At 37.3% G+C, this 24,972-nt stretch overlaps 1 protein-coding gene across 1 annotated transcript; it reads right to left on the bottom strand.

Moving 5' to 3' along the window:
- Positions 1-202: 202 nt before the first annotated feature.
- On the bottom strand, positions 203-24,611 carry LOC311090573 (NACHT, LRR and PYD domains-containing protein 12-like). The gene is made up of 13 exons (XM_084125925.1): positions 24,408-24,611; positions 24,020-24,101; positions 23,729-23,842; positions 23,312-23,425; positions 22,889-23,002; positions 21,010-22,815; positions 19,655-19,825; positions 16,735-16,905; positions 7,756-7,926; positions 6,897-7,067; positions 6,053-6,223; positions 3,928-4,094; positions 203-2,541 (listed from the first exon to the last, which is right to left on the bottom strand). Coding segments are annotated over exons 2-13 (3,222 nt in total). The 5' UTR covers positions 24,070-24,101; positions 24,408-24,611; the 3' UTR covers positions 203-2,539.
- Between the last annotated feature and the right edge of the window lie 361 nt (positions 24,612-24,972).

Genomic DNA, 24,972 nt, shown 5'->3' with positions numbered 1-24,972 from the left:
AACTTTGCCTTTTAATCACATATTTTTGAGTATGTCATAATTTAAACTTTTATGTCATGATTATGACCTTTAAAGTCTTAATTTTGACTTTTCATCTCATAATGACTAGTAAGCATGTCAAAATTATGATTTACAAGAGCATGATATTTTTCTTATGTGGCAGAAATGGGCTTCCCTTGTTCTATTAAGTGGATGGGTCTTTATTAAATTAAATGAAACTCAGATAACAGTGGTTTGCATTTTAGGCAGCACTTATTCATATATAATTTTCCTATAATAAAATGAATGAAAAACATCTCATCTATAAAATAATACACATTTTCTGTTAATGAAATGAGGAACATCAGTAATATCAAGCACTGAATTTCTGACCATTAGAATAACAGTCTTTAGAAAACATCTGTGTGGTGAATCTGTGTCTTTTGCCTGTTGTGAGGTTTTCCTCAACACACACTATGGATCTCTTTCCCCCCAAAAGTTTCATAGTTTAATCATAGACACCTACTTAAATCCTTTTTGTTTTTGTTCTTTTGGTTGTTTGTGTTTCTTTTTGCACTTACAACACCACAGTATTACACTTCCATGCATTTATTTAGACTTATGACTTGGCATAGTTTAGTCTTTTTTGTTAATATACTTTTTCAGTGATTTCAGCTTCCTCGTGTGTCCCATTTTTGTTGCATCTAAGAACTTTGTCAAATTGATAATAAACTACACCTTCTGCAAAATTCTCCATTGTGAAAAAAAAAATACAATTAATGAATTAATCTGCATCTAAAAGATGAGAAAAATGACTCTGCATAGACTTCTTATATACAGTCCATATTTAGATTAAAGAAACATCTAGAAACAATCCAAGATATTTAAAATTTCCGACCTTTTCAACAGCTTGGTTGTTAATGCATGTCTGCCAGTTTTACCCATGATTGGGGACATTTTACATTCCTTAATTAATAAAGCAATGTCCTGCAATAAAACATCATTGTGACCCAAAAGCTCAGAAATTCATCTTTAGAGCTATCATTTCCTATTAATCCAACCAAAGCCATATCATTTATAATCATTTCATCAGACATATTATCTTTAAGCAAAACTCTCGGTGACCTATTTGATTAAAAAAAAAAAATCCATAATCCATACGGTTACCATTTTTATCCATGTCAGCAAGGCACTGTAATAAAATATTAATCTTAATGGAATTAAAAGCTGAACTGAAGCATCAGGCAGTTGAAGGTGTTTAGTGACCATATTCAATAATGTTAATTTTGTGTCCTAGAAAATATTGAAACAACAAATATTGACAACAGTCTTTAGCTTAAGAAGAATAGCTATGACCTCACTCTCTGTCAGTGTTATTGAGTCCCAGTTCTTTGATATAAGCTACAAACATTATTAATTGACACATTATGATCATCTGTATCAAATCTACTATAACACTGATTCAGTTAATTTGCAGAAATTATACAATCATAAGGAAAACGTTTTATTCACATCTCTGCTAATCATAAAATTAAAGGATGAAAAATGAAAGAGAAAAAAAAATGTCATCCATTACTCACCCTCATGTTGTTCCAAACCCGTAAGAGTTTTGTTCATCTTCAAACACACAAATGCAGATATTTTAATAAAATCGGAGAGATTTCTGTCCCTCCACTGAAAGTTCACAAAACTACCACTTAAGCTTTACTTTCGTAAAACCAATCCATATGAATTGAGCGGTCCAGTCCAAATTTTCTGAAGAGAAGCGATCGCTTTATATGATAAAAATATAAAGTTATATAATGATGAACAGATAAAGTTATACAATAATATTAACAGCCAAGTTGTTGGAAAGGTCGGAAATCTTGGATTGTTTCTGGATAATAATTTGAACTTTGAACTCTAAATTTGGACTGTATCTATAAGAAGTCTATGCAGAGACTTTATATTTTGAGGAAATTAAGTAGTTTTGATGCGAGTAAAGACGTGCTTGAAATGGTACATACAGATCTTGAGTGTCCTGAGATAAAGACACATTTCCATGCAAATGAAATAGACATTAAAAATATTTAATTTAATTTCATAATTCCTGTTTCTTTTCCTTTGAATATTAAGCAAGAGTGTCTGTCATATCACTGCTTTTTGTTGTTGGCTATAGAAAAACTTGCCATCAAGAAGAATAAGTGTCAACATATAGCAATTAGTATTTAATGGTGTTTAGAGGCAGGAGGGGGGGGGAAATAAACCAGTAAAATAATGTGAAGATTTAAGAGGACACTAATAGCTGGTCATATACAAAAATAGATAAATACTAAAAAATATTTAACAGAAATCCCTCTGCTGGTAGAAAAATGTACAACATTTATCTTTTCTGTAGTCTCAGACTTTTGAAACAATTCAAAGCTGCTATTTTCAGCTCTCATGTTCATGAGCTATTACTATAAAACAAGAAACTGGTGTGAAGTCACTGTGTGTCTCTGTGTCTTCAGTCTCTGTAGCGGCTCCTTTTTCACCATCAGCTGATCCTGAGGAAACTGAACTGACGTCTAAATACTGAGAGTCCTACAATAAAACACACAGACAGTCACATATGAGTATGAGACATTACTGCTATCACATCACATCTGGAGATCATTTCAGGAAAAACACAGCCAGAGATATTAATGAAAAACTAATAGATTAATAATGGTAAATGATAACTCTCACTTTATAACTTACTTACTTACACACCATGATTACATCCAGCCAAATAATCTGTTAGTAATCAGATTGACGGCTTGGACTGAAAAGCCTTCATGTAAACCTTAATCAAAAGAGCTTTACCAAATGAAATTTCGATCGGACTTGGTTTATTCTTTTGGTTTATTCGTTTTCTAATCCGATCGATCTAATCCGATCCGCTTAATAAATATAAGCAGCACAGCACAACGCTTCATATGCTCATTGTCTCCTAATTATGACCTGACCCATAATATGTAATTTTTAAGCACTTTAAAACAAACAAACAAACAATGTAGGAGAACAGTATGTGCAAACAGTGGGGAATATTCATGCAGTGTGTGTATGTCAAAAACTCAATTCCGATTTGAAGCTTGTGACATATAAACACACAAATCAACACGATAAATTTATTTATCGTTCATGTAAACACTACGTTTAGATTCATCAATCGGAATGAATTAATTCCAATTTAAACAAAAGTTGTGCATGTAAACATTTAAGAGATGAAAATATTCATATAGACCTAGCCTATATAGATCATATTCACATCACAGAATTAAACTAAAGTGGAGCTGAATTATTATCTTATGGCGCTTTTCCATTACCAGTACCAGCTCAACTCGACTCGCCTCGGCTCGGCTCGCTTTTCGCTCCGTTTTCCATTGCAGATAGTACCTCCACAATAGTACCTGGTCGTCATAGCGACGCCGCAGGAAACTGCCGTGACTTAATCTTTTACGCGAGACCATAGACTGCGCGAGACACACCCGCTACCCACACACACAGGACAATGGAGGAAATCGAGTGTATGCTGTTTTTGGATGTTTTTATTTTTGTTTTTGCTGTTTTTTTATTCAGGATACTCAGTCTGGCGCGTGCAATGATGACGCAGTGAATAGTGACGATTCTCTCTGACCAATCAGCAATCTGTCGTGTTTTCACGTCACATTTTAGTATTGCCTCAGCTCGCCTCAGCCCGCTTTTGAACCTCGCCGGAGGTGGTACAAAAAAAAGTACCTGGAAGCAGGTACAGGTACAACTTTTACACAGTGGAAAACCAAACAGAGCCAAGTCGAGTCGAGCCGAGGCGAGCTGGTACTGTGTAGTGGAAAAGCGCCATTATATTCTCCAGTTACACACATATGAGACCTGTTACTGAAATTGGGTCAATTTAAAGGCTTAAAAAAAAAAAAAAAATTATATATATATACATACATATACACTCACAGTAGTATAGTTCCTTCAGTTTACAATGTGGATCATCCTTCAGCTTCACTCCTGAATCTCCTAGTTTATTCCCAGACAGATCCAGATCTCTCAGGTGTTCAGGGTTTGATCTCAGAGCTGAAGTCAGAGCAGCAAAACCTTCATCTGTGACGCCACAATCACTTAACCTGTAGAGAACAATGACACACTCTTCACTCTCAGTTCAGATCAGATCAGTTTAGCAGTGAATCCATTATAAAAGAGAAAGTTCAAATTTAAAGCACAAATTAATAGTGTTTGATGGATCATTAGATTGACATAAAATGTCACAAAACATGAACATCAAAGTATGATTCAATCAGGAAAAATAATCTCTTATTTGCACTATAATGAATGTCTGTCTTGTGCAAAATCTGTTTTAATAAATTACACTATTCACTATGTTGGAAACATTTCCTTTGTCAAAGCAGAGACCAGGAGACGTTGGGATATCTTTCAACAAAAGTTACTCTTTATTGAGAACTCACTGGGCCCTATCTTGCACCCAGCGCAATTGACTTTGTACACCGACGCATGTTTCATTCCTATTTTGCACCCGCGCAAAGCGCGCTTTTCCCTCCACAGAAGCACGTCGCTAAACTAGGGAATGAACTTGCGCTCCCTGGGCGGTTCAGCGCAAAAAAGGAGGCGTGTTCCGGCGCAAACAATCCCTGGTGCTATTTTACTGTTCCATAAAACAATTGCGCCACTGGCCAGAAAAAAGCTAGTGTAAAGTCAGTGGCGCGTTGCGTGTTGTTCATTATGCTATTTTAAGGGCGCATGCTTGACCATAATGTATAGCGTGCACAACGCGCATACACTTTGATTCTCTAATCTACACAGAAGCAGCAGTTTTCATTTTTGCAAATCATATTATTACAAACGATAGATAGATAGATAGATAGATAGATAGATAGATAGATAGATAGATAGATAGATAATTTATTATAAAAGCATACATCTAGCTTACACATTTACTCACATTATTATATACCTGTTTAACCAAAGCTAATTTGGGTGTGTTTCTCCATCCCTAATGTCACTTCTCTCTCTTTTATGACCGTGACGAGAGCGTTGCTCTCCTCGGCTGTGAACCGCTCCTGGCGAGCGTCTGGCAAATCCGCCGTTATAATAGCAATACGCCAAGGAAAAAGCGCGTCTGCTCTTAAAGGGAATGTGAGATGATGCTCTGATTGGTTTATTTCATGTTACGCCCAAACCACACCTATGAATAATGAAGCTACTTCAGACCAACCCCTTTTAGATTTGCGCCTGGCGCAAGAGTCATTTATCCCGCCGGTATAATAGCAACAGCGCCGAGACCCGCCGAGACTTGCGCTTTGCGCTTTGACACTTGCGTTTCAGATCGTTAAAATAGGGCCCACTGTGCGTTGCTGTAGTCATCAAGTCTAACTCAAACAGTATACATTGTAGTTTATATACATTCCAAGGGGGAGGGATTTACATAAAGGGGGCGTGTAAATGAAGTAGCCTACATGAGTCAGCTCGTTTACAGAGATTTCCTGATCTCATCAGCATAACAGTGTCATTCAAATGATCCAATCAGCTTGACTTAATCTTCTTTGAATATCATCATCTAAGCCTCAAATGCTAAATTCAGTCTACTAAACTTTCTCAGTTTATATACTATTTTATTGGAACCTAAATTAAACATTTAATACATTTGTAATACAACAACTACATAGGTTAGTTTTACTATGTTACTTAAATCTGTGTGGAGTATCAATTTGTGTGTGTGTGTGTGTGTGTGTGTGTGTGTTTACAAACACATTTAAAAACACTTTAGAAAGTGTCAATGCAGAAAGATGAACATAATTAACAGTAAGAATCCAGCATGTTCTTCATTTCTCAGTTCTGACTGAGTTGAGCTCGAGTCTGTTTAAAGTCAAGAGACTGAAATGTTGATTGTGTGTGAAGTGTGTATTTCAGTGTGACTCTCAGTCCTGCAGTTTCATGTTACTGAGGATCAGCTCGTGTTCAATCATTTACAGCTCAATCAGCTGAACTCACAGCAGCAGAAAGAGGCTGAACACTTCTAATATACTTTACATTGTGATTCATGTGTGAGAGTCAAATATGATCTTACCTCAGTTTCTCCAGTTTACAGTGAGGATTCTGTAGTACATCAGACAGCAGATTCACTGATTTTCCTATTATATTCCCAGACAGACTCAGTTCTCTCAGGTGTTCAGGGTTTGATCTCAGAGCTGAAGTCAGAGCAGCAAAACCTTCATCTGTGACACCACAATCACTCAACCTGTAGAGAACAATGACACACTCTTCACTCTCAGTTCAGATCAGATCAGCTTAGCAGTGAATCCATTATGAAAGAGAAAGTTCAAACTTAAAGCACAAATTAATATGTTTGATAGATCATTAGAATAAGATCTAAAATGTCACAAAACATGATCATATTTACTGCTCACCTGATCATCAAAAGTATGATTCAATCAGGAAAAATAATCTCTTATTGGCACTATATCAAATGTCTGTCTTGTGCAAAATCTGTTTTAATAAATTACACTATTTACTTCATAGGTTAGTTTTACTATGTTACTTAGATCTGTGTGGAGGATCAATTTGTGTGTGTGTGTGTGTTTACACAAACACGTTTAAAAACATTTTAGAAAGTGTCAATGCAGAAAGATGAACATAATTAACAGTAAGAATGAATCCAGCATGTTCTTCATTTCTCAGTTCTGACTGTGTTGAGCTTGAGTCTGTTTAAAGTCAAGAGACTGAAATGTTGATTGTGAAAGTGTGTATTTCAGTGTGACTCTCAGTCCTGCAGTTTCATGTTACTGAGGATCAGCTCATGTGTTCAATCATTTACAGCTCAATCAGCTGAACTCACAGCAGCAGAAAGAGGCCGAACACTTCAAATATACTTTACATTGTGATTCATGTGTGAGAGTCAAATATGATCTTACCTCAGTTTCTCCAGTTTACAGTGAGGATTCTGTAGGACATCAGACAGCAGATTCACTGATTTTCCTATTTTATTCCCAGACAGACTCAGTGCTCTCAGGTGTTCAGGGTTTGATCTCAGAGCTGAAGTCAGAGCAGCAAAACCTTCATCTGTGACGCCACAATCCCTCAACCTGTAGAGAACAATGACACACTCTTCACTCTCAGATCAGATCAGATCAGTTTAGCAGTGAATCCATTAAGAGAAAGTTCAAACTTAAAGCACAAATTAATGTTTGATGGATCATTAGATTGAGATCTAAAATGTCACAAAACATGAACATAAAACATCTTAAGTATCATTCAGTCAGGAAAAATAATCTCTCATTTGCACTATATTAAAAGTCAGTCTTATGCAAAATCTGCATTAATAAATTACACTATTCACTACATAGATTAGTTTTACTATGTTACTTAGATCTGTACTATGTAATATGTATGGAGTATCAATTAGTGTATGTGTTTGTGTGTGTATTTTTCTATCCCATTGGGGACTTAAACCTAAATGCACACAGACTCATGGGGACTCGTGTCACTGTGGGGACCTTATTTGAGGTACACAAGCTTATAAATCATATAGAATTATTTTTTTTGAAAATGTAGAAAGTTTTTTGTGATGGGTTCAGGGGTAGTGTTGATTGTGTGTGAAAGTGTGTATTTCATTGTGACTCTCAGTCCTGCAGTATCATGTTACTGAGGATCAGCTCATGTGTTCAATCATTTACAGCTCAATCAGCTGAACTCACAGCAGCAGAAAGAGGCTGAACACTTCAAATATACTTTACATTGTGATTCATGTGTGAGAGTCAAATATGATCTTACCTCAGTTTCTCCAGTTTACAGTGAGGATTCTGTAGGACATCAGACAGCAGATTCACTGATTTTCCCATTTCATTCCCAGTCAGATCCAGTAATCTCAGGTGTTCAGGGTTTGATCTCAGAGCTGAAGTCAGAGCAGCAAAACCTTCATCTGTGACGCCACAATCACTCAACCTGTAGAGAACAATGACACACTCTTCACTCTCACAGGGCTCTCAAGTGTCACGCATTGAGCGTGAAAGTCACTCATTTCGGCCACGCACTCCCGCCACACATTGTATTTCTCATGCAAAACTATTTATAATATTTGATATGCCGCCGCGCCGCTCTCATTATGGAATCAATCGGCAGGAATCAAGCGCGTCTAGCTCCCCTGGGTGTTTGTCACTCTTGCCTGTCTTCAAAACTTTCTTGTTATTCTAAAAACTGCTTTTATTGAAACCAAGGCCAGCAAATGACAGGATCTAAAAGGGTAGACTTGTGACATCACAGGGCAGCTTTGGCCTCGCCCACTGGAGCATTAGTGAAGTAAGTAGTAAGTCAAATTTATTTATATAGCACTTTTCACAGATAGACATCACAAAGTGCTTCACAGTAAAATGTAATACAAGAACAATTTAAATACATTCCACAAAATACAAACAGCAAACACAACAAACAACCATAAAAACCCCTCGACTAACCAAAAGCCTGCTTGAAGAGCAAGGTCTTCAGTTGTTTTTTAAAAGAATCAACTGAGTTTGCGCAACGTAGAACAAGAGGCAAAGCATTCCATAGCCTGGGAGCGACAGCCTGGAATGACTGGTCCCCTCTAGTTTTAAAATGAGTGCGGGGAACAACTAATAGCATCTGATCTAAAGACCTGAGACTCCGGGTAGGAGTGTGAAGCTGTATCAGGTCAGTGATGTAGGTAGGGACTTGGCCATGCAAGGCTCTAAAGGTAAGAACCAGGATTTTAAAATGAATTCTATACTGGACTGGTAACCAGTGGAGTGATGCTAAAACAGGTGTGATGTGTTCTCTTTTTTTTAACATGGGTTAAAAGCCTTGCAGCAGAGTTCTGAACAGCCTGGAGACGATGAAGTTCCTTCTTACTCAAACACGTAAAAAGACTGTTACAGTAGTCTAAACGGGAGGAGATGAACGCATGAATAATCATCTCTAACTCACCTTTAGTCACAAATGATCTTAATTTGGAAATGTTCCTCAGTTTAAAGAAGCAGTTTCTAACTAATTGTTTAGAATGAAGCTCCAAGGACATAGCTGACTCGAAGACAACACCTAAGCTCCTGAGGCTCGGTTGGACAGACGAGCCTAAGTCACCAATATATTGTATTATTTTTGGGATTTTAATTTCAGGGGCGATGATTAGTGTTTCTGTTTTGTCAGAATTCAGAAGCAAAAAGTTGTCACATAACCACTGTTTAATACTAGTCAGACAGTTAATTAGAGAAGACAATTTAAACAACTCAGTTTCTTTAAAGGAGCAATACAGTTGGATATCATCCGCATTTAGGTGGTAAGATATGTCGCTAAACTGACTAATAACTTGACCGAGAGGAAATATATACAAGAGGAACAAGATAGGACCCAAGACAGAACCCTGAGGTACCCCACACGACAACTCAGCAGTTTCAGACATGATCTGATTCACATTAACACTAAAACTTCTACCAGACAGGTAGGATGAAAACCATTTTAAAACTGATCCCGACATACCAACCAGATCACGAAGTCTATTATTCATAATATTATGATCAATTGTGTCAAAAGCTGATGAAAGGTCCAATAAGACCAGCACTGTATATTTTTTAGAGTCAGCTGACATCATAATATCGTTTGAAACTTTAAGTAACGCCGTTTCTGTAGAATGTTTTTTGCGAAAACCAGACTGGAATTTGTCAAATAACTCATGTTTCTCTAGAAAAAGGGTGAGTTTTTCTGCTACAACTTTTTCTAGAATTTTAGACATGAAAGGAAGCTTCGAAATTGGTCTATAGTTTTTCGGTTGTAGCAGATCCAAATTTGTTTTTTTAAGTACTGGCTTAACAACAGCATGTTTAAAAAAGACAGGAACGACACCATTTAAGAGTGAAGAATTAAGCATCTCAACAATACAGGGGCCAATGGAGTCAAAAACTTGAAAAATAGCACAGTCGGGACAACATCCATAGGACAAAATGATGATTTCATAGAATGTAACAGAGAGGTGATGTCATGTAACGTCACAGGTGTAAAAGTGGACCAACAATGGGCAGGAGACAAGTCACAGGCAAAGTTCTGAGCCAATGATGGGGCAATGTTAGCCCTAACATCTCTGATCTTATTAACAAAAAAGTAGAGGAATTCATTACAGTCAGATCTAGATAACACAGTTGTTTGAGAGCTAGTTGGAGAAACTATTGTATTAATGGTGTCAAATAAGATTTTGGGATTGTGCTTATTCGAGGAAATAAGTTGAGAAAAAAAGCACATTCTCGCCTTTTTCAACATCTCATTCAAGGTGACCATTAGATGTTTAAGGTGGAGCCTGTGAACCTCGAGTTTAGAAGATTTCCAAAGACGCTCCACTTTTCTACAATTTCTCCTAATACTTAAGATAGCTTCATTAATCCATGGACAGGCTTTTTTGTGGGAGACTGTGCTCAATTTAATTGGTGCTACTTTATCTAAAATCGATAAGCACTGACCATTAAAAGATCGGATAAATTCATCAACATCAGTGCATTCCATCAGAGAACATGGGTCAAACAAGGCAGAGAACCTCTCTGCAGTGTCTTGATTAATAATCCGCCTTTGTGTCATAATTCTCTGGGGCGGAGGATCTTGAGGAAAGTTAATATTAAAAAACACACAGCTATGGTCACTCACATGTACATCTTCCACATGAGTATTTACTATGTCTAGACCAAGAGAAAAAACAAGGTCCAGGGTGTGACCCTTAATGTGCGTGGGTCCAGTAACATGCTGAATGAAATTAAAAGAGTCTGTAATAGAAAGGAGATTAGCAGCTGTGTTGCATGTAAAATCATCAATATGCAAGTTAAAGTCCCCAATAATTAAAACCTTCTCAAGTTTGATGATAGATGATAAAAAGTCAGTAAAGTCAGTAAGAAAGACACCTGCCGGGCCAGGAGGGCGGTAAATTAACACACTGTAAAAAGCATTAGAAGAGCCTACTTTAAGCATTTGAGATTCAAAAGAGGAAACATTTTCTGAGTTAATCACTCTACATATGAAACTGTCACGCTGCACAACAGCAAGCCCACCACCACGACGTGCCAATCGGGGTATCCCAGTAACAGAACAGCCAGCAGGACAGAGCTCGTTTAGGTGAATAAACTCATTTTCCCTTTGCCACGTTAAGAAACATAAAATCAATATTCTTGCTCATAAAAAGCTCGTTAAGAATAAACGTTTTATTATGGAACGGGCATTAAGCAAGGCAAAGTGGAGTAATGTAACGTTCGGCAGGCCGGCGTCAAAAACAGCTGATTGAGACGGAACTGACCGTAAACAGCTGACACAGTCACGAGGTCTCCAGTTGCGGCGAATTGTCAGTCGCTGGTCAGACAGCACAGTAAACGGCAAGTCCACCACGATCCCATCAACAAATTGCTGGTGCACGCGAGGTTCACATCCAACCGGTAGAGGTATCGCGGGGTGTTGGTGCTGAGGAGCATTTTCACCCGTATTTAGGGGGAAAACTGGTCGCAGCCACCGGAATCGTTCACTGCGATATGGCCCGAGCACCCCCGTCCAGGATTGGCGTCTTCTCTTAACTTGAACGCCAGCTCTGCAGCCCCTTCTCTTCGGTCTCTTCTTAGGATTCCCAGGTCCCCTGGTTGTAAACAGGAGCCGGTACTCAGATGATGAGGGAGGACGCACGAACGGGGGCGGAAAGGTTTGTCTGAAACTTTCCCAACTTTCAAATAGTTGTTCCATAGACACTCTGATGTCCAACAACGTGCGTCGATCATAAGTCCGAGCAGCAGAGACACAATAGTCAGACGATAGGGCTGATATGGCAACATATAGGGTGAGTACAAACGTAAAGAGTTTACACAAATGCGATGCAGCAATGGCCAAGCCAAACACAGGCGCCATCTTGAGATGTGCAGATAGTACAGATTAGGCAGTGAATAGTGACATAAGAACGAGAAAAGATCGATACAGGATCAATACCATTACCTTCCAAATGATCTTAATGCTAGGATAGTGGTTTTTTTTCCCAACAATGTGAATGTCTCAGCAGTGCATTATTTGTTTGTAGCCTATTCTGTGTATTTCACTGTGGATTATTTGGTACATTTCTGTGCTTAGGGGAGAGTGGGGTGATTTGTGCCGGGGGGGGGGGGGGGGGGGGGGGGGAGTAGTTCCACCCTTGTTTCTGGAAAACCATAGAAGAAATTGGTCATGTGACCACATAATTTTGAATAGCAATCACTTTTACTCATCCTCCAAAGAAGAGAGACACATGGCCTTAGAGTTAAGCACATTTTAGTGCAAAAAACTGTTTTTTCCCTTTCAAAGTAAAATTTCTATGATTAAGGTTTTTTGATTGTAGTGTCTGAACAATTATAGACAAGTTTGAAAACATTTCACACATGTTTTAGTGCTTTAGTAGGCTACACAATGAGTCTATACAGTTAGCATGATGTTAGCTCTTAACTGCTGGATCATGCTAGTTTTTCAAACTTGTGGGTCTGGGGTGATTTGTGCCAAAGGGCCTGGGTTAAGTTGTGCCAGATCCAGACCACGTAGACCTACATACTCACAGGGGATAATCTTGAGAAGTGAGGAGATGGGCATGCCTCATCATTGTTTGACTTAGGCCTGCCTGCTATTTGTTTAATTTAGCTAACACTGATTTCACTTTTGAGTTTGCACTGTGTTATTAAAGAGAAGTTTTATTCCGTTTTTAAGTGGCCTATGTCACAATAGGATGTTTAGAAATTAGCCTAGTCACTTTATTCTTATATGTTACATAATTGACAGACAGTGCTATGCCAACAGGTATCTATTGCCAAAGCCTTTTTGCCTGAAATGATTCACAAATATCATATATTGTGTTGCTATGGTGCTCTAAATGGTTGCTATGGCGTAGCTTGATAGCTTCACAATGATCCTGAAAGACTGATTGGTCGTCTGAGTAAAATGAGCCCGCCCCCTTGTCTCTATGACACTGTGATCCAGAGTTATGTTCAATACAAAATCCCTATGCAATTGACCATAGTAGGAAAAACGCATGCTATGGTATTCCAGGGTGACAATATCTAAATAAACCTTAAATGAGTAATTTTGTATTGAATTTATCTTGCTTTCATATAGCATTACGGTTCATAACATTAAAATGTTCTGTTTTACTTCAGAAATCACTGGCACAATTTACCCCCAATGTATTCCCCCAAAGGCACAACTTCCCCCGCACCAGGGGCAAGTTGTGCCATGAGACCACTTTTTTCCCAAGAGTTATATTTCTGAAACAATTTATTTCAGATCCAAAGTTATTGTTCTCAGGGATGCACCACATCCTGAAATATATGTACATCCTTAAGTTGAAGGCATTACTGCCATGGCCTCACTTTAAAGTCACTTTGAGTAAAAACTGGCACAACTCACCCCACTCTCCCCTATCCGCCTGGTGTCTGACGATGACCAGCGATACTCTCTAGCTGCCTTCATACCTGCAAACTGGGTCAGTACCTCTGCGCCGCCATTAAACACACTACTACACACTCACACACTTGCATTCCTTTCACATTCGCACATTCTGTGTGCTTAGTGTTTTTTCGTAATTGTTGCTGCCCGTTAAAATTATTGGTTGATGCTGTTGATTTACAACGAAATGAATTAAATGTTTATCATATGTTTATTTTTTTCTCTTTTCTTTTTTATGGACAATTTGTGAATGAATGTGGACACGAATCTGCAAACGTGGATTAGCCTGAGACGTTTTCTGCATGGATTTCAAAGTTGATCTACTAGCCTACTGCTAGTAGTTTTTTTATTTCTATTTCATTTCTCTTTTTTCTCTTTTTTGAAAATCAAATAGCATAATTTAAACACTATCAAATAGCTTTACAAAGAATTTCAATTCCAATATTATTTAACAATGTCAAATTCTTAAAGCTGCCGTCGGCAACATTTTTTTGATCATATTCAGAGAAATCAACACTATAATCAGACAGAACAACATAAATAACGTGGTTTTAGAAAAAAAACGAGCTTCTAACTCCACCTGGAGCGTGTTATTTGTTTTGCATTGTTTTCCGCTCCCGGATCATCGGGTTCAATCAGCGCAGGGGGGTGTGAGATCTGACTGTCAATCACAGGTCGTGCACACGCCACATACACCCCCTCCCTCGCGCATGTTACAATATCACGTGCACACGACACGCCTGAAGTTCGCCTGAAGATTGCACGAAGAGAGAAAATCTACTAACAAGCTTCCAATTCCTCGGTTATTGCTATCTACACTGTAAAAACTAAAGGAGCCTCAAATATCCTGTTGTATACTCAAGGAACTTTAAAATGTAATTTAGGTGCCTCTAAGATCTTTCTCCTATAGTAGGGTTACTGGAGGAGCATTGACAATCTTTGAGGTTCTTGCTGGAACTTATGGGATCCTTTAAGCACTTTGTATTTAGTTCAGAGGTTCTGGAGTCACCGCTTAGCAGTCAGGACATGACGGAATTGTCTTTTGTCACTTGCATCGTAACTAAAGTTTATCATTTTCACTTCTTTTTAAGTCTTATCAGTTTAAACATTTGCGATTTTAAACTATTCAGCAGGGGAGACCGGGGATGGTTGTAACACGGGTAAGTTGTAACAATTCCAATCTGTCCAATCAGGAACTAGTTACAAATCACCTGATTCACTTCGCACATCCTCAGTTTAGTTCTTATTCCACATGGGATAAAGTAGAGCACTGTGGCAGACACAGCACATGTTAGAGTGGAAAAACAATTTTGAGATAAGAAAGTTACTTTTTTTTACTTTTTTTGTTTTTGTTATGGGAATTTCTGCTATATTATCTTTATTCTCTTTATTATGTTTATTGTGTGTCTGTGTAGATATTTTCCATGCAAGTTGTTAGTGCTAATGTTTTGCCTGTTAGCTGTAAGGTGAGCTAGTTCATGGCTACATGACTCTGGGTTAGTTGTAACAACAAGACTCTGGGTTAGTTGTAACAACAATGAAACATAAAATTTTATTATGGCCAATACTATAGACTGACAGTAACAACCATGCTTACACAAATAGAATGTTCAAGTGTTCAAGTTAATTTTATTATGGTCAATTACTATGACAGAGAAATAACAGAGTCACACACGCACGCGCACACACACACACACACACACACACAATGTTCAAGTGTTCAATTTCATTATGGCCAATACTAACACTGGCCGTAACAAACATGCTTACAAACATACAATGTTTGTGTTCAAGTTCAATTTATAATGGTCAATTACTATGATTGAGAGTGACAAACACACTGAGACTAAGAGAGACACACACATCAGTTATATTGAAAAGTCAGTGTTGAATAAAAACCTTTCAAAATAATATTTTTTGTAAAAATCCTTATTTCATTATGTTACATATCACCCCGGTGGATATCATAATGTTACATCTCACCCCAGGGTATGTTACAACTAACCCAGACTATGGGGTGAATTGTAACATTTCACTCCTCGTGTTTGAAACTAAACCATGCATTTTTTTGTGTTGCAAAGATAATAGCTATGTCATTTAATAGCAGACACTTGTAACTAGTTTGGATCACATTTTGAACACACTGACCTCAAAGTACTACAAGATATAGACAGAAAGGTCAAAATTGTTACAACCATCCCCGGTCTCCCCTACTCTCGAGCGCGCTCTGAGAGATGTTTACTCTGCGTGCATGCATACAGTAAAGCCGTCTCACAAACAGCTCGCGAGTAACAAAAGTTCTTTTTCGCGGATTATATCGCTTTAACGGGGGGAAAAACACGCAAAATTGTGTAAAAATTCCGGTCATGGTTAGTATATTCGTAAACAGTCGGTTATGTCTGATATGAGCATAAAACGTGCGTGACAGTGTGACAGACAGTATAATGAAAACAGTAATGGATCCGGGCTCTAAAAGTGACAGCAGCCATATGTGTCTGTCATTAATGTTGTCGTCAAAACAACAAAAGATAGCTTTAATTGTAAGGAATCAGAATTAATAGCCTATGCATTTAATTTAGTCAGGACTCAAGACTAGTGTTATTTTACATTTGATTACCTTATTCAATTTCTGTAGTATTTCTGAATACTAGTGTTAGACCTACCCAAAAACTTTTCTCTTTATTTGTATTTTTATTATTTTGTATATATTTTTTGCTACTTTTTTCAATTTATTTCAAAGACTGAAATCAAGCTTCCTTGTGTTGTGTAAACTCTTAAAAACAAAATTACCCAATTGTAAAAACGCAATGAGTGAGCAAACATTTAGGTGTGATAAATGTAATAAAAAAAATTGTCTACATTTTTTTTTCTATATCGTCATAAATGTCATTATCGCAAATATTCTTGAAATATCGTGATATAATTTTGAGGCTATATCGCCCACCCCTATATGGAGTATCAATTAGTGTGTGTGTGTGTGTTTAATTTTACAAAATTAAAAACTATAATTTAGAAAGTGTCAATGCAGTAAGATTAACATAATTAACAGTAAGAATGAATCCAGCATGTTCTTCATTTCTCAGTTCTGACTGTGTTGAGCTTGAGTCTGTTTTAAGTCAAGACACTGAAATGTGAAATTGTGTGTGAAAGTGTGTATTTCAGTGTGACTCTCAGTCCTGCAGTTTCATGTTACTGAGGATCAGCTCATGTGTTCAATCATTTACAGCTCAATCAGCTGAACTCACAGCAGCAGAAAGAGGCTGAACACTTCAAATATACTTTACATTGTGATTCATGTGTGAGACTCAAATATGATCTTACCACAGTATCTCCAGTTTACAGTGAGGATTCTGTAGTACATCAGACAGCAGATTCACTGATTTTCCTATTTTATTCAATGACAGATTCAGTAATCTCAGGTGTTCAGGGTTTGATCTCAGAGCTGAAGTCAGAGCAGCAAAACCTTCATCTGTGACGCCACAATCCCTCAACCTGTAGGGAACAATGACACACTCTTCACTCTCAGTTCAGTTCAGATCAGTTTAGCAGTGAATCCATTATTAAAGAAAGTTCAAATTTAAAGCACAAATTAATATGTCTGATGGATCATTAGATTGAGATCTAAAATGTCACGAAACATGAACATAAAACATCTTAAGTATCATTCAATCAGGAAAAATAATCTCTTATTTGCACTATATTAAAAGTCAGTCTTGTGCAAAATCTGCTTTAATAAATTACTCTATTGCACTGATTCTCAAACTGTGGTACGCAGAGTTCAATGAAACTGCTATCGTGGCTTCAATCTGGCAAGAAAGGTGCGGATCAGTGTTGCGTTTTTTAAAGGGATGGTTCGGAGTAAAATCAACCTAGGGTCCTTTGCACCATGACCTCGAGCTAAACACCCCCACCCCCCACACTTTTTTTTACAATTTTTTTACACTACATCCTTATGCATCGCTTGCTGCCAGGACTTTTATGCACTTTTCCCAAAACACTGAAGTGACGTCGACGTCCGGGTTAGCGGTAGCATGAGCCGTCAGGCAAGTGTTATTTAAATAAACTCCTGATGTACTTACAAACTTTCCAATGCCTCGTTTTATGAGTACAGAACCTATTTGTACTACTGTATAAATTTGGCATTAGCGCCTGCACTAAGCCATTCGGCTGATATCACTAAATAAGCTCTAACTTTAATAATGTTCGACCGAGGGAAAAAAGGCTTCTGGGGGGGTGTTTGGCTCAAGGTCATGGTGCAAAGGACCCTAGGTTGATTTTACTCCAAACAATCCCTTTAAAAGCATTGTTAGTAGTAGTGGGAAGTTCGGATCATTTTACTGACTCGAATCTTTGAATCTCGTTCATCAACATGAACAAATCTTTTTTGAGTCTTTTCCTTCATTTCAGCAGAATGTATTTAAAATGTTACATGTTAGCCAAATTCCCCAAACACATCAAATGTTGATCGCATTTAGAATAAGAAAAAAATTGCAATGCAAGGAAAAGAATAAATTATGAGAAACAGAAATTATTAATTAATTTATCTTGGTCTTCAGGCTATGCAGTCTGTTTACCACACCGCCTTTCGTTCATCCCGTGACATCCTCATAAACTGAGCTATGTAGTCTGTAGTACCGGATACAGAATTAATTAGTTCACGTTTCGAGTCATTCGTTCATCACGTGACAAAAGAACGAAAGACTCAGAAGAATCAGACCTGAAGACTCGAGAGATGAACTAATCATTTCTCTTTCCAGTACAGAACCCACAGGATGTTGCGCATGCGCGGTCAACACAAAATGAACGAATCCCTCTCTGAGACAACTCTGTAGTTCCGAGTCATATTAAAGATTCGTTCAAAATGAACGAATCGTTCATGAACGACCCATCACTGATTGTTAGCCACCTATGGTTTCCTGTAGCTCAAACAGTGGAGCGTTGGTGCTTGCAACGCCAAGGTCATGGGTTCGATTCCCAGAGAAAGAAAGAACTGATAAGAATTTAAATGTGTACCTTGAAATGCAATATAAGTTGCTTTGGATAAAAGCTTCTGCCAAATGCATAAATGTAAATGTAATGTAAAACGGTTGCATTATCAACGTAGTTCAATGAGTCGGTCTTTCCCGAAAACATCGTTCCAACGAACATTCGCAAACAGCATCGCAAAGTTGTGTGGTTGGAATGACAGCTCTCGACCTGTGGTTAGAAGCAGAGTTTCTAGTTTTCATGCCATGTGGACTCAATAAATCCTTATCTTGAGCCAAATAAGCAAGCTATTCAGTACAATCTGTATCTTTTATTTAGAATTTATACAAATGTCATTTACATCTTTTAGTTTGTCAAGAGATTTAAAGCATTGTTGTTTTAAGTGTGCACATGTGAGTATGTGCTCTAGTAGCCTACGTAAGAACGAGCCTATGATTGAATCTGGAAATAAAGCAAAATAACTGGGAAAAAAAGAGAAATAGTCCTCAGATGCCATGTCCGTAATTTATAGCAAAACATCTAGCATTAATTCGATCTCAAACATATTCATTAAGTTATTACAAATTATGACTCAAACTACATCAAATCTGGATTTATTTGGAGTGGGAGAGAGGAAGAGCCCAGGCTGCAGTGTGTTCTTAGTTCTTAGCAATGAATGCATGAAACCAATTTTAGGTACAGTACATTTTAATTTAATCATTATTTAAGTTATTATTTACCTGTATGTAAGCAGCACAATGCAGTGTTAATGTTTAAACTGTGTAATTACAATGTTTAAAGTGGCTAACATTAAAAAATGTCTTATTAGGAATAAACCTGCCTCGTTTTGAGCTGTGCATAGCTGTAGCTGAATAGTTAGGCCTACTACGCTACTGTATTTTAATATTGGTTATTATGGTGGTACTTGGAGAACCAAATATTTTCTGAAGTGGTACTTGGTGTAAAAAGTTTGAGAATGACTGCTCTATTCACTGCATAGTTTTACTATGTAACTCAGATCTGTACTATGTAATATGTATGGAGTATCAATTAGTGTGTGTGTGTGTGTGTGTGTTTTCATTTTACATTTGATTGTGTGTAAAAGTGTGTATTTCAGTGTGACTCTCAGTCCTGCAGTTTCATGTTACTGAGGATCAGCTCATGCGTTCAATCATTTACAGCTCAATCAGCTGAACTCACAGCAGCAGAAAGAGGCCGAACACTTCAAATATACTTTACATTGTGATTCATGTGTGAGAGTCAAATACGATCTTACCTCAGTTTCTCCAGTTTACAGTGAGGATTCTGTAGTACATCAGACAGCAGATTCACTGATTTCCCTATTTTATTCTCAGACAGATCCAGTAATCTCAGGTGTTCAGGGTTTGATCTCAGAGCTGAAGTCAGAGCAGCAAAACCTTCACCTGTGACGCCACAATCCCTCAACCTGTAGAGAGATGAAAATCAGATTGCATAATTTATACGCCATCAAATAGCTTTCCAAAAAAATTCAATTCCAATATTATTTAACAATGTCAAATTCTTATCCAAGGTTCATGGTCAAATGTTTTTATTTACAACATGTTTTTGCAACAGTGAGAAATGTAGCCAATCACAGACATGTTTGTTGATCTCTTGAACGCAATGGCCAATCAGAGGCGTTTCATTTAGTCAGAATCCACTCACTGTTTAAACGCTGGAGTTTTTGTTCAGTGCTGATTTCTGCATATTCGCAAATCCTCTCATTTACAAAAAGACATGATGCAAGTAAGATTTTCTTTATGCAGTGTAGACATATTTATTTTTTTATAATGGAACTTTGTGAGATTGTGAACTGAGATGAGTGACAGCTTTTAGTTATTGTAAAGTGAGGGCTATTTCTAGGCTATACATAATCCACTGAATGAAAGTTTTGTTTTTCTGCTGCTGAGAGGACCGATGGCCAATTACACACTGCAAACAGCATGTCAAAATAGATACGCACAATGTAAATGCAGACTAATAGATTAATAGAAAAATATTCATATCTATATATTTGTGATATTCCATTCCAAATATTTGTAAAAACAATGACTTGTAAATAATCTTAAATGTCTCATTGTACAATGCTATTCTTGTTATGGTGGAGCCGTTGCTACACATTACATCTGCATAATTTCTGCATCTCACAAATTTCTGATACTCAGTGTTTTGATTCTTAATTGTCAATCTTTAGCAAAAGTTTTAGTAAACTTTAAGCTAAACATCAAGTATAAGTTTAATTTTCTGATAGTAAAATTTAAATATGGCTCTGCTATGTTAACCATACATTAAATGTTTTTAGGAGATTTGAGCTACTTGATAAATGAGCTGTTTCTCCAGTTGTTTGGTTAGTCTTCATTTCTTTTATTTAATTTTTTTATATATAAAAAAATTGAATTCCCTCTTTATGTGCAAGAACATTTAACTATTTATTCATACGCAAATTTTCTGACTTTGTTTGAATGTCTAAAGGAATTTTACATTGTCATGATTTGGGAAACACATTAAAATACTGACACAGACCTCTAGACAACATCTGCAGCTCTGAAGATTTAGGAACTTTTGTTTTCCTAATGTTTTAACAGTGAACTGATTGATACATGTACTTACTGAACTGATCTGGATTCTTTAATCACAGGAAGCAGCTTCTGAAGAACCTTTAGTTTTTCAGTTTTATTGACTCTTCCAACAAAATCATTCATATCAAACTCATCCAGCTTCTCCTCTGATGTCAACAACACAAAGACTACAGCTGACCACTGAGATGAAGAGAGTTTGACTTTCTTTATTGTTCCAGATTTCAGATACTGTTGTATTTCCTCCACTAGTGAATGATCACCCAGTTCATTCAGACAGTGGAACAGATTGATGGATTTCTCTGGAGAGTCAATGGTCCTGATCTTCTCCTTGATGTACTCAACTGTTTCCTCATTGCTGTCAGATCTGCTTGTCTGTTTCATTAGTCTTTGTAGGAGTATCTGCTGAGACTCCACTGACAGACCCAGAAGGAACCGCAGGAAAAGGTCCAGATGTCCATTTTTACTCTGTAGAGCCTCATTCACAGCTCTCTGATGCAGCTCAGATAATGAAACATGTTCTGATGAATTGAGTTGAAACCAGTCCTTGACTTTAGACCACAAACCCGGTTTAGTGATTGAGTCAAACACATTTGTGTTGTTGTTTGTACAGGAGAGATGCACATATAGAGCCGCTAGATGTTCCTGAACGCTCAGATGAACAAAGCAGAAGACTTTCCCCTGATACCAGCCAAACTCCTCTCTGAAGATCTGAGTGCAAAATCCTGAGTACACTGATGCTTCGGTCTCATCAATGCCACACTCTCTCAGGTCTTCCTCATAGAAGATCACATTGCCTTTCACGAGCTGCTGAAAAGCCAGTTTCCCCAGTTTGAAGATCATGTCTTCATCTGTCACGTTCTTCTCATAGTCCTTCTCTTGTTTGATGTTGGTCTGAACGATCAGGAAGTGTGTGTACATCTGAGTGAGAGTCTTGGGAATCTCTCCACTCTCTGCTTTGCTCAACATCTTCTCCAGAACAGTGGCTGTGATCCAGCAGAACACTGGGATGTGGCACATGATGTAGAGGCTCCTTGATGACTTCAGGTGTGTGATGATTGTATTGGCCAGACTCTGATCACTGATTCTCTTCCTGAAGTATTCCTCCTTCTGTGGATCATTGAAGCCTCGTACCTCTGTCACTCGATGGACACACTCAGAGGGGACGAGATCGGCTGCTGCTGGTCTGGAGGTGATCCAGATGAGAGCAGAGGGAAGCAGATTCCCCACAATGAGGTTCGTCAGCAGCACGTCCACTGAGGCTGATTCACTTACATTACACAACCTCACATCACTCTGAAAATCCAGAGACAGACGACACTCGTCCAGACCATCAAAGATGAACAACACTTTATATTTGTCAAAGGATATTTCTATTTCTTTAGTTTCAGGGAAAAAGACATGAAGAACACCTGAAAGACTGAGTGTTTTGTCCTTCATCAAATTGATCTCTCTGAAAGGAAGTGGAAATATGAGCTGGATGTCCTGATTCTCTTTCTCTTCAGCCCAGTCCAGGATGAACTTCTGCACAGAGACTGTTTTTCCAATGCCAGCGACTCCCTTTGTCAGCACAGTTCTGATGGTTTTGTCTTGTCCAGGTAAAGGTCTAAAGATGTCATTGCATTTGATTGGTGTGTCCTCTGTTGCTGCTCTCCTGGATTGTGTCTCAATCTGTCTCACCTCATGTTCATTACTGATCTCTCCACTCTCACTCTCTGTGATGTAGAGCTCTGTGTAGATCTCATTCAGGAGTGTTGGGTTTCCCTGCTTTTCTGTTCCCTCATCCAGACACTTAAACTTCTTCATCAGATTTGATCTAAACCTGTTGAGGACTTCATGGCTGTAAAATTAAAATACCACAGTATTAATATTCACATTCACATTTTTTTTAATCATATATTGAAATGTAATACCTGAGGTCACTCTGTGTATCTTCACTCTTAAAATGTATTGGCCGAATCACAGACTTGTCACTCCTCATAGACACACAGCTGGGCTCAGGTTCTGATCTCTTCTGATGAAATGAACTATAAAAGAGTTTAAAGTTAAACATATTTGCCATATTCAACTAATTACATATCCATTTATCAATAAAACATCTACTCCAAAGAGCTCTTCATGATTATTTAATTTACACTGTTATTACAAAAATTATACATTGAAATGAGTGCTTTCACAGATGTGTCTCTGTGTGAGCAACACTATATGCATTAAAATATTACATTAAAACATTCTTCTTGTACATTGTTTATATCTTGTAGAATATATTACTGACAATATTCTGATTATATAAAATGCCATATTATAATCATATTTTTTATATATAAATTTTATACCCAAGATCAGTCTGTGTATCTCCACTCTTAAACTCTATTATACGACCCATAGACGCGTCACTCCTCATAGACACACAGCTGGGCTCTGGTTCTGGTCTCTTCTGATGAACTGAACTATAACAAAAATAGATTAAAGTTAATACATTTAATTACTGTATTTAAAATTCACATATTCATTTATCCTTAAAGAATTTATTTTCACAATGTTGATTAAAAAAACTGTAAAATGAACTAAGTGCTCTCATATATGTCTCTCATTTGTGAGTAACACAACAAACTTTAAAATATTAGCTACACATAGAAAAATAAACAATGTCCAAAAAGAATTGATCATATCTTGAAGAAAATATCACAGATATTATTCTGATAATATAAAATACCATGCTGTAGTCAATTTTTTTTGCAGAAACATTATACCTGAGATCATGTTGTGTATCTTCACTCTTAAAATGTAATGGCAGACTCATAGACCTGTCACTCCTCATAGACACACAGCTGGGCTCTGGTTCTGATCTCTTCTGATGAACTGAACTATAACGTAAAAAAAATATTAATTAATGGTGATAATATTTTAATATAAATTATTAAAAGGTGTTTTTAAATAAATAAAAAAACTCTGGTCTAATTGTTTTCAATAAAATTTAGATTTTTAACTTAATAAAAACAACTTCTAGCCTATAATTTAAAGATGATTTAGAGTTTAAGTACCTGCATCCTGGATAAAACTCTTCATCTCTGGATGTTTGTGTGTCATCCATGATGAATCTGAACAGTTGAAACAGAATCTAATCTGGAAATTACAAACAAACACAATAATTCACAATAATTCAGCTGAACGGAACCTGAGATTCAGAGAAACAGGATCATGAGACGCGGCGTTCACTCAATGCACAATGTTAGCCGTAGACTTAATGTCTACAAATGCTCAAATAAACCATAGACAACACTAAACAATGAAACCATGTTTTGCTCTCAAATGAAAAACAAAAACAAAACAAACACATATTTAAAAAAAACTAATATGTCCTTTAGGGGAAATAATATAAGCCTAAATGCTAAAGTCACATGTAAAGCGTCTCGAGACCTGAACACTCACCGTTTAATCACATTCAGATTCACAAAATCCGCCGCCGTTTCAAGTAGTTAGGCTACACGTAAATTCGTGTCTTAGCTTTTATGAAGGTTTCCATTAAACACTTTGATACCCAGTCTAGAATCGATTTTGACTGTTTAAATGGCGAAACATCAACTCGAATCATTACTTTCACTTTTTATTTGTTACGCGCAAAACAATGATGGCGTCACGTTACGCGCACGCGCAGAGTCCTGCACGGGTCCTGTTTGGTAAACCCGCACCCGCAGTAAAGTAGGCTACTAAACTTAAAATATAGCAGAATATAGGATAGATTATATAAAGAATATATTCTTTATAAATAATGTGCACCCGCATTAAATCTACATCAGGTAGACCAAAAATATATGTTATGTTCCCATGTAACAAAAGCAATCAAATCAACATTAGCCATTCTGGGTTGATGCATTTAAGAAAAATAGACTCGCAGCCCAACATGATGGTTATTAGCCAAAAAGAAAAAAGATGAGAACGTGCATCCGTTGTGTAAACAGGCCTACAAAACTTTTAAACAATCATGTGAACAATC

Source organism: Abramis brama (assembly GCF_963993115.1).
Source record: "Abramis brama genome assembly, chromosome: 10".
NCBI lineage: Eukaryota > Metazoa > Chordata > Actinopteri > Cypriniformes > Leuciscidae > Abramis > Abramis brama.
This window is presented reverse-complemented; position numbering and strand designations above follow the sequence as displayed.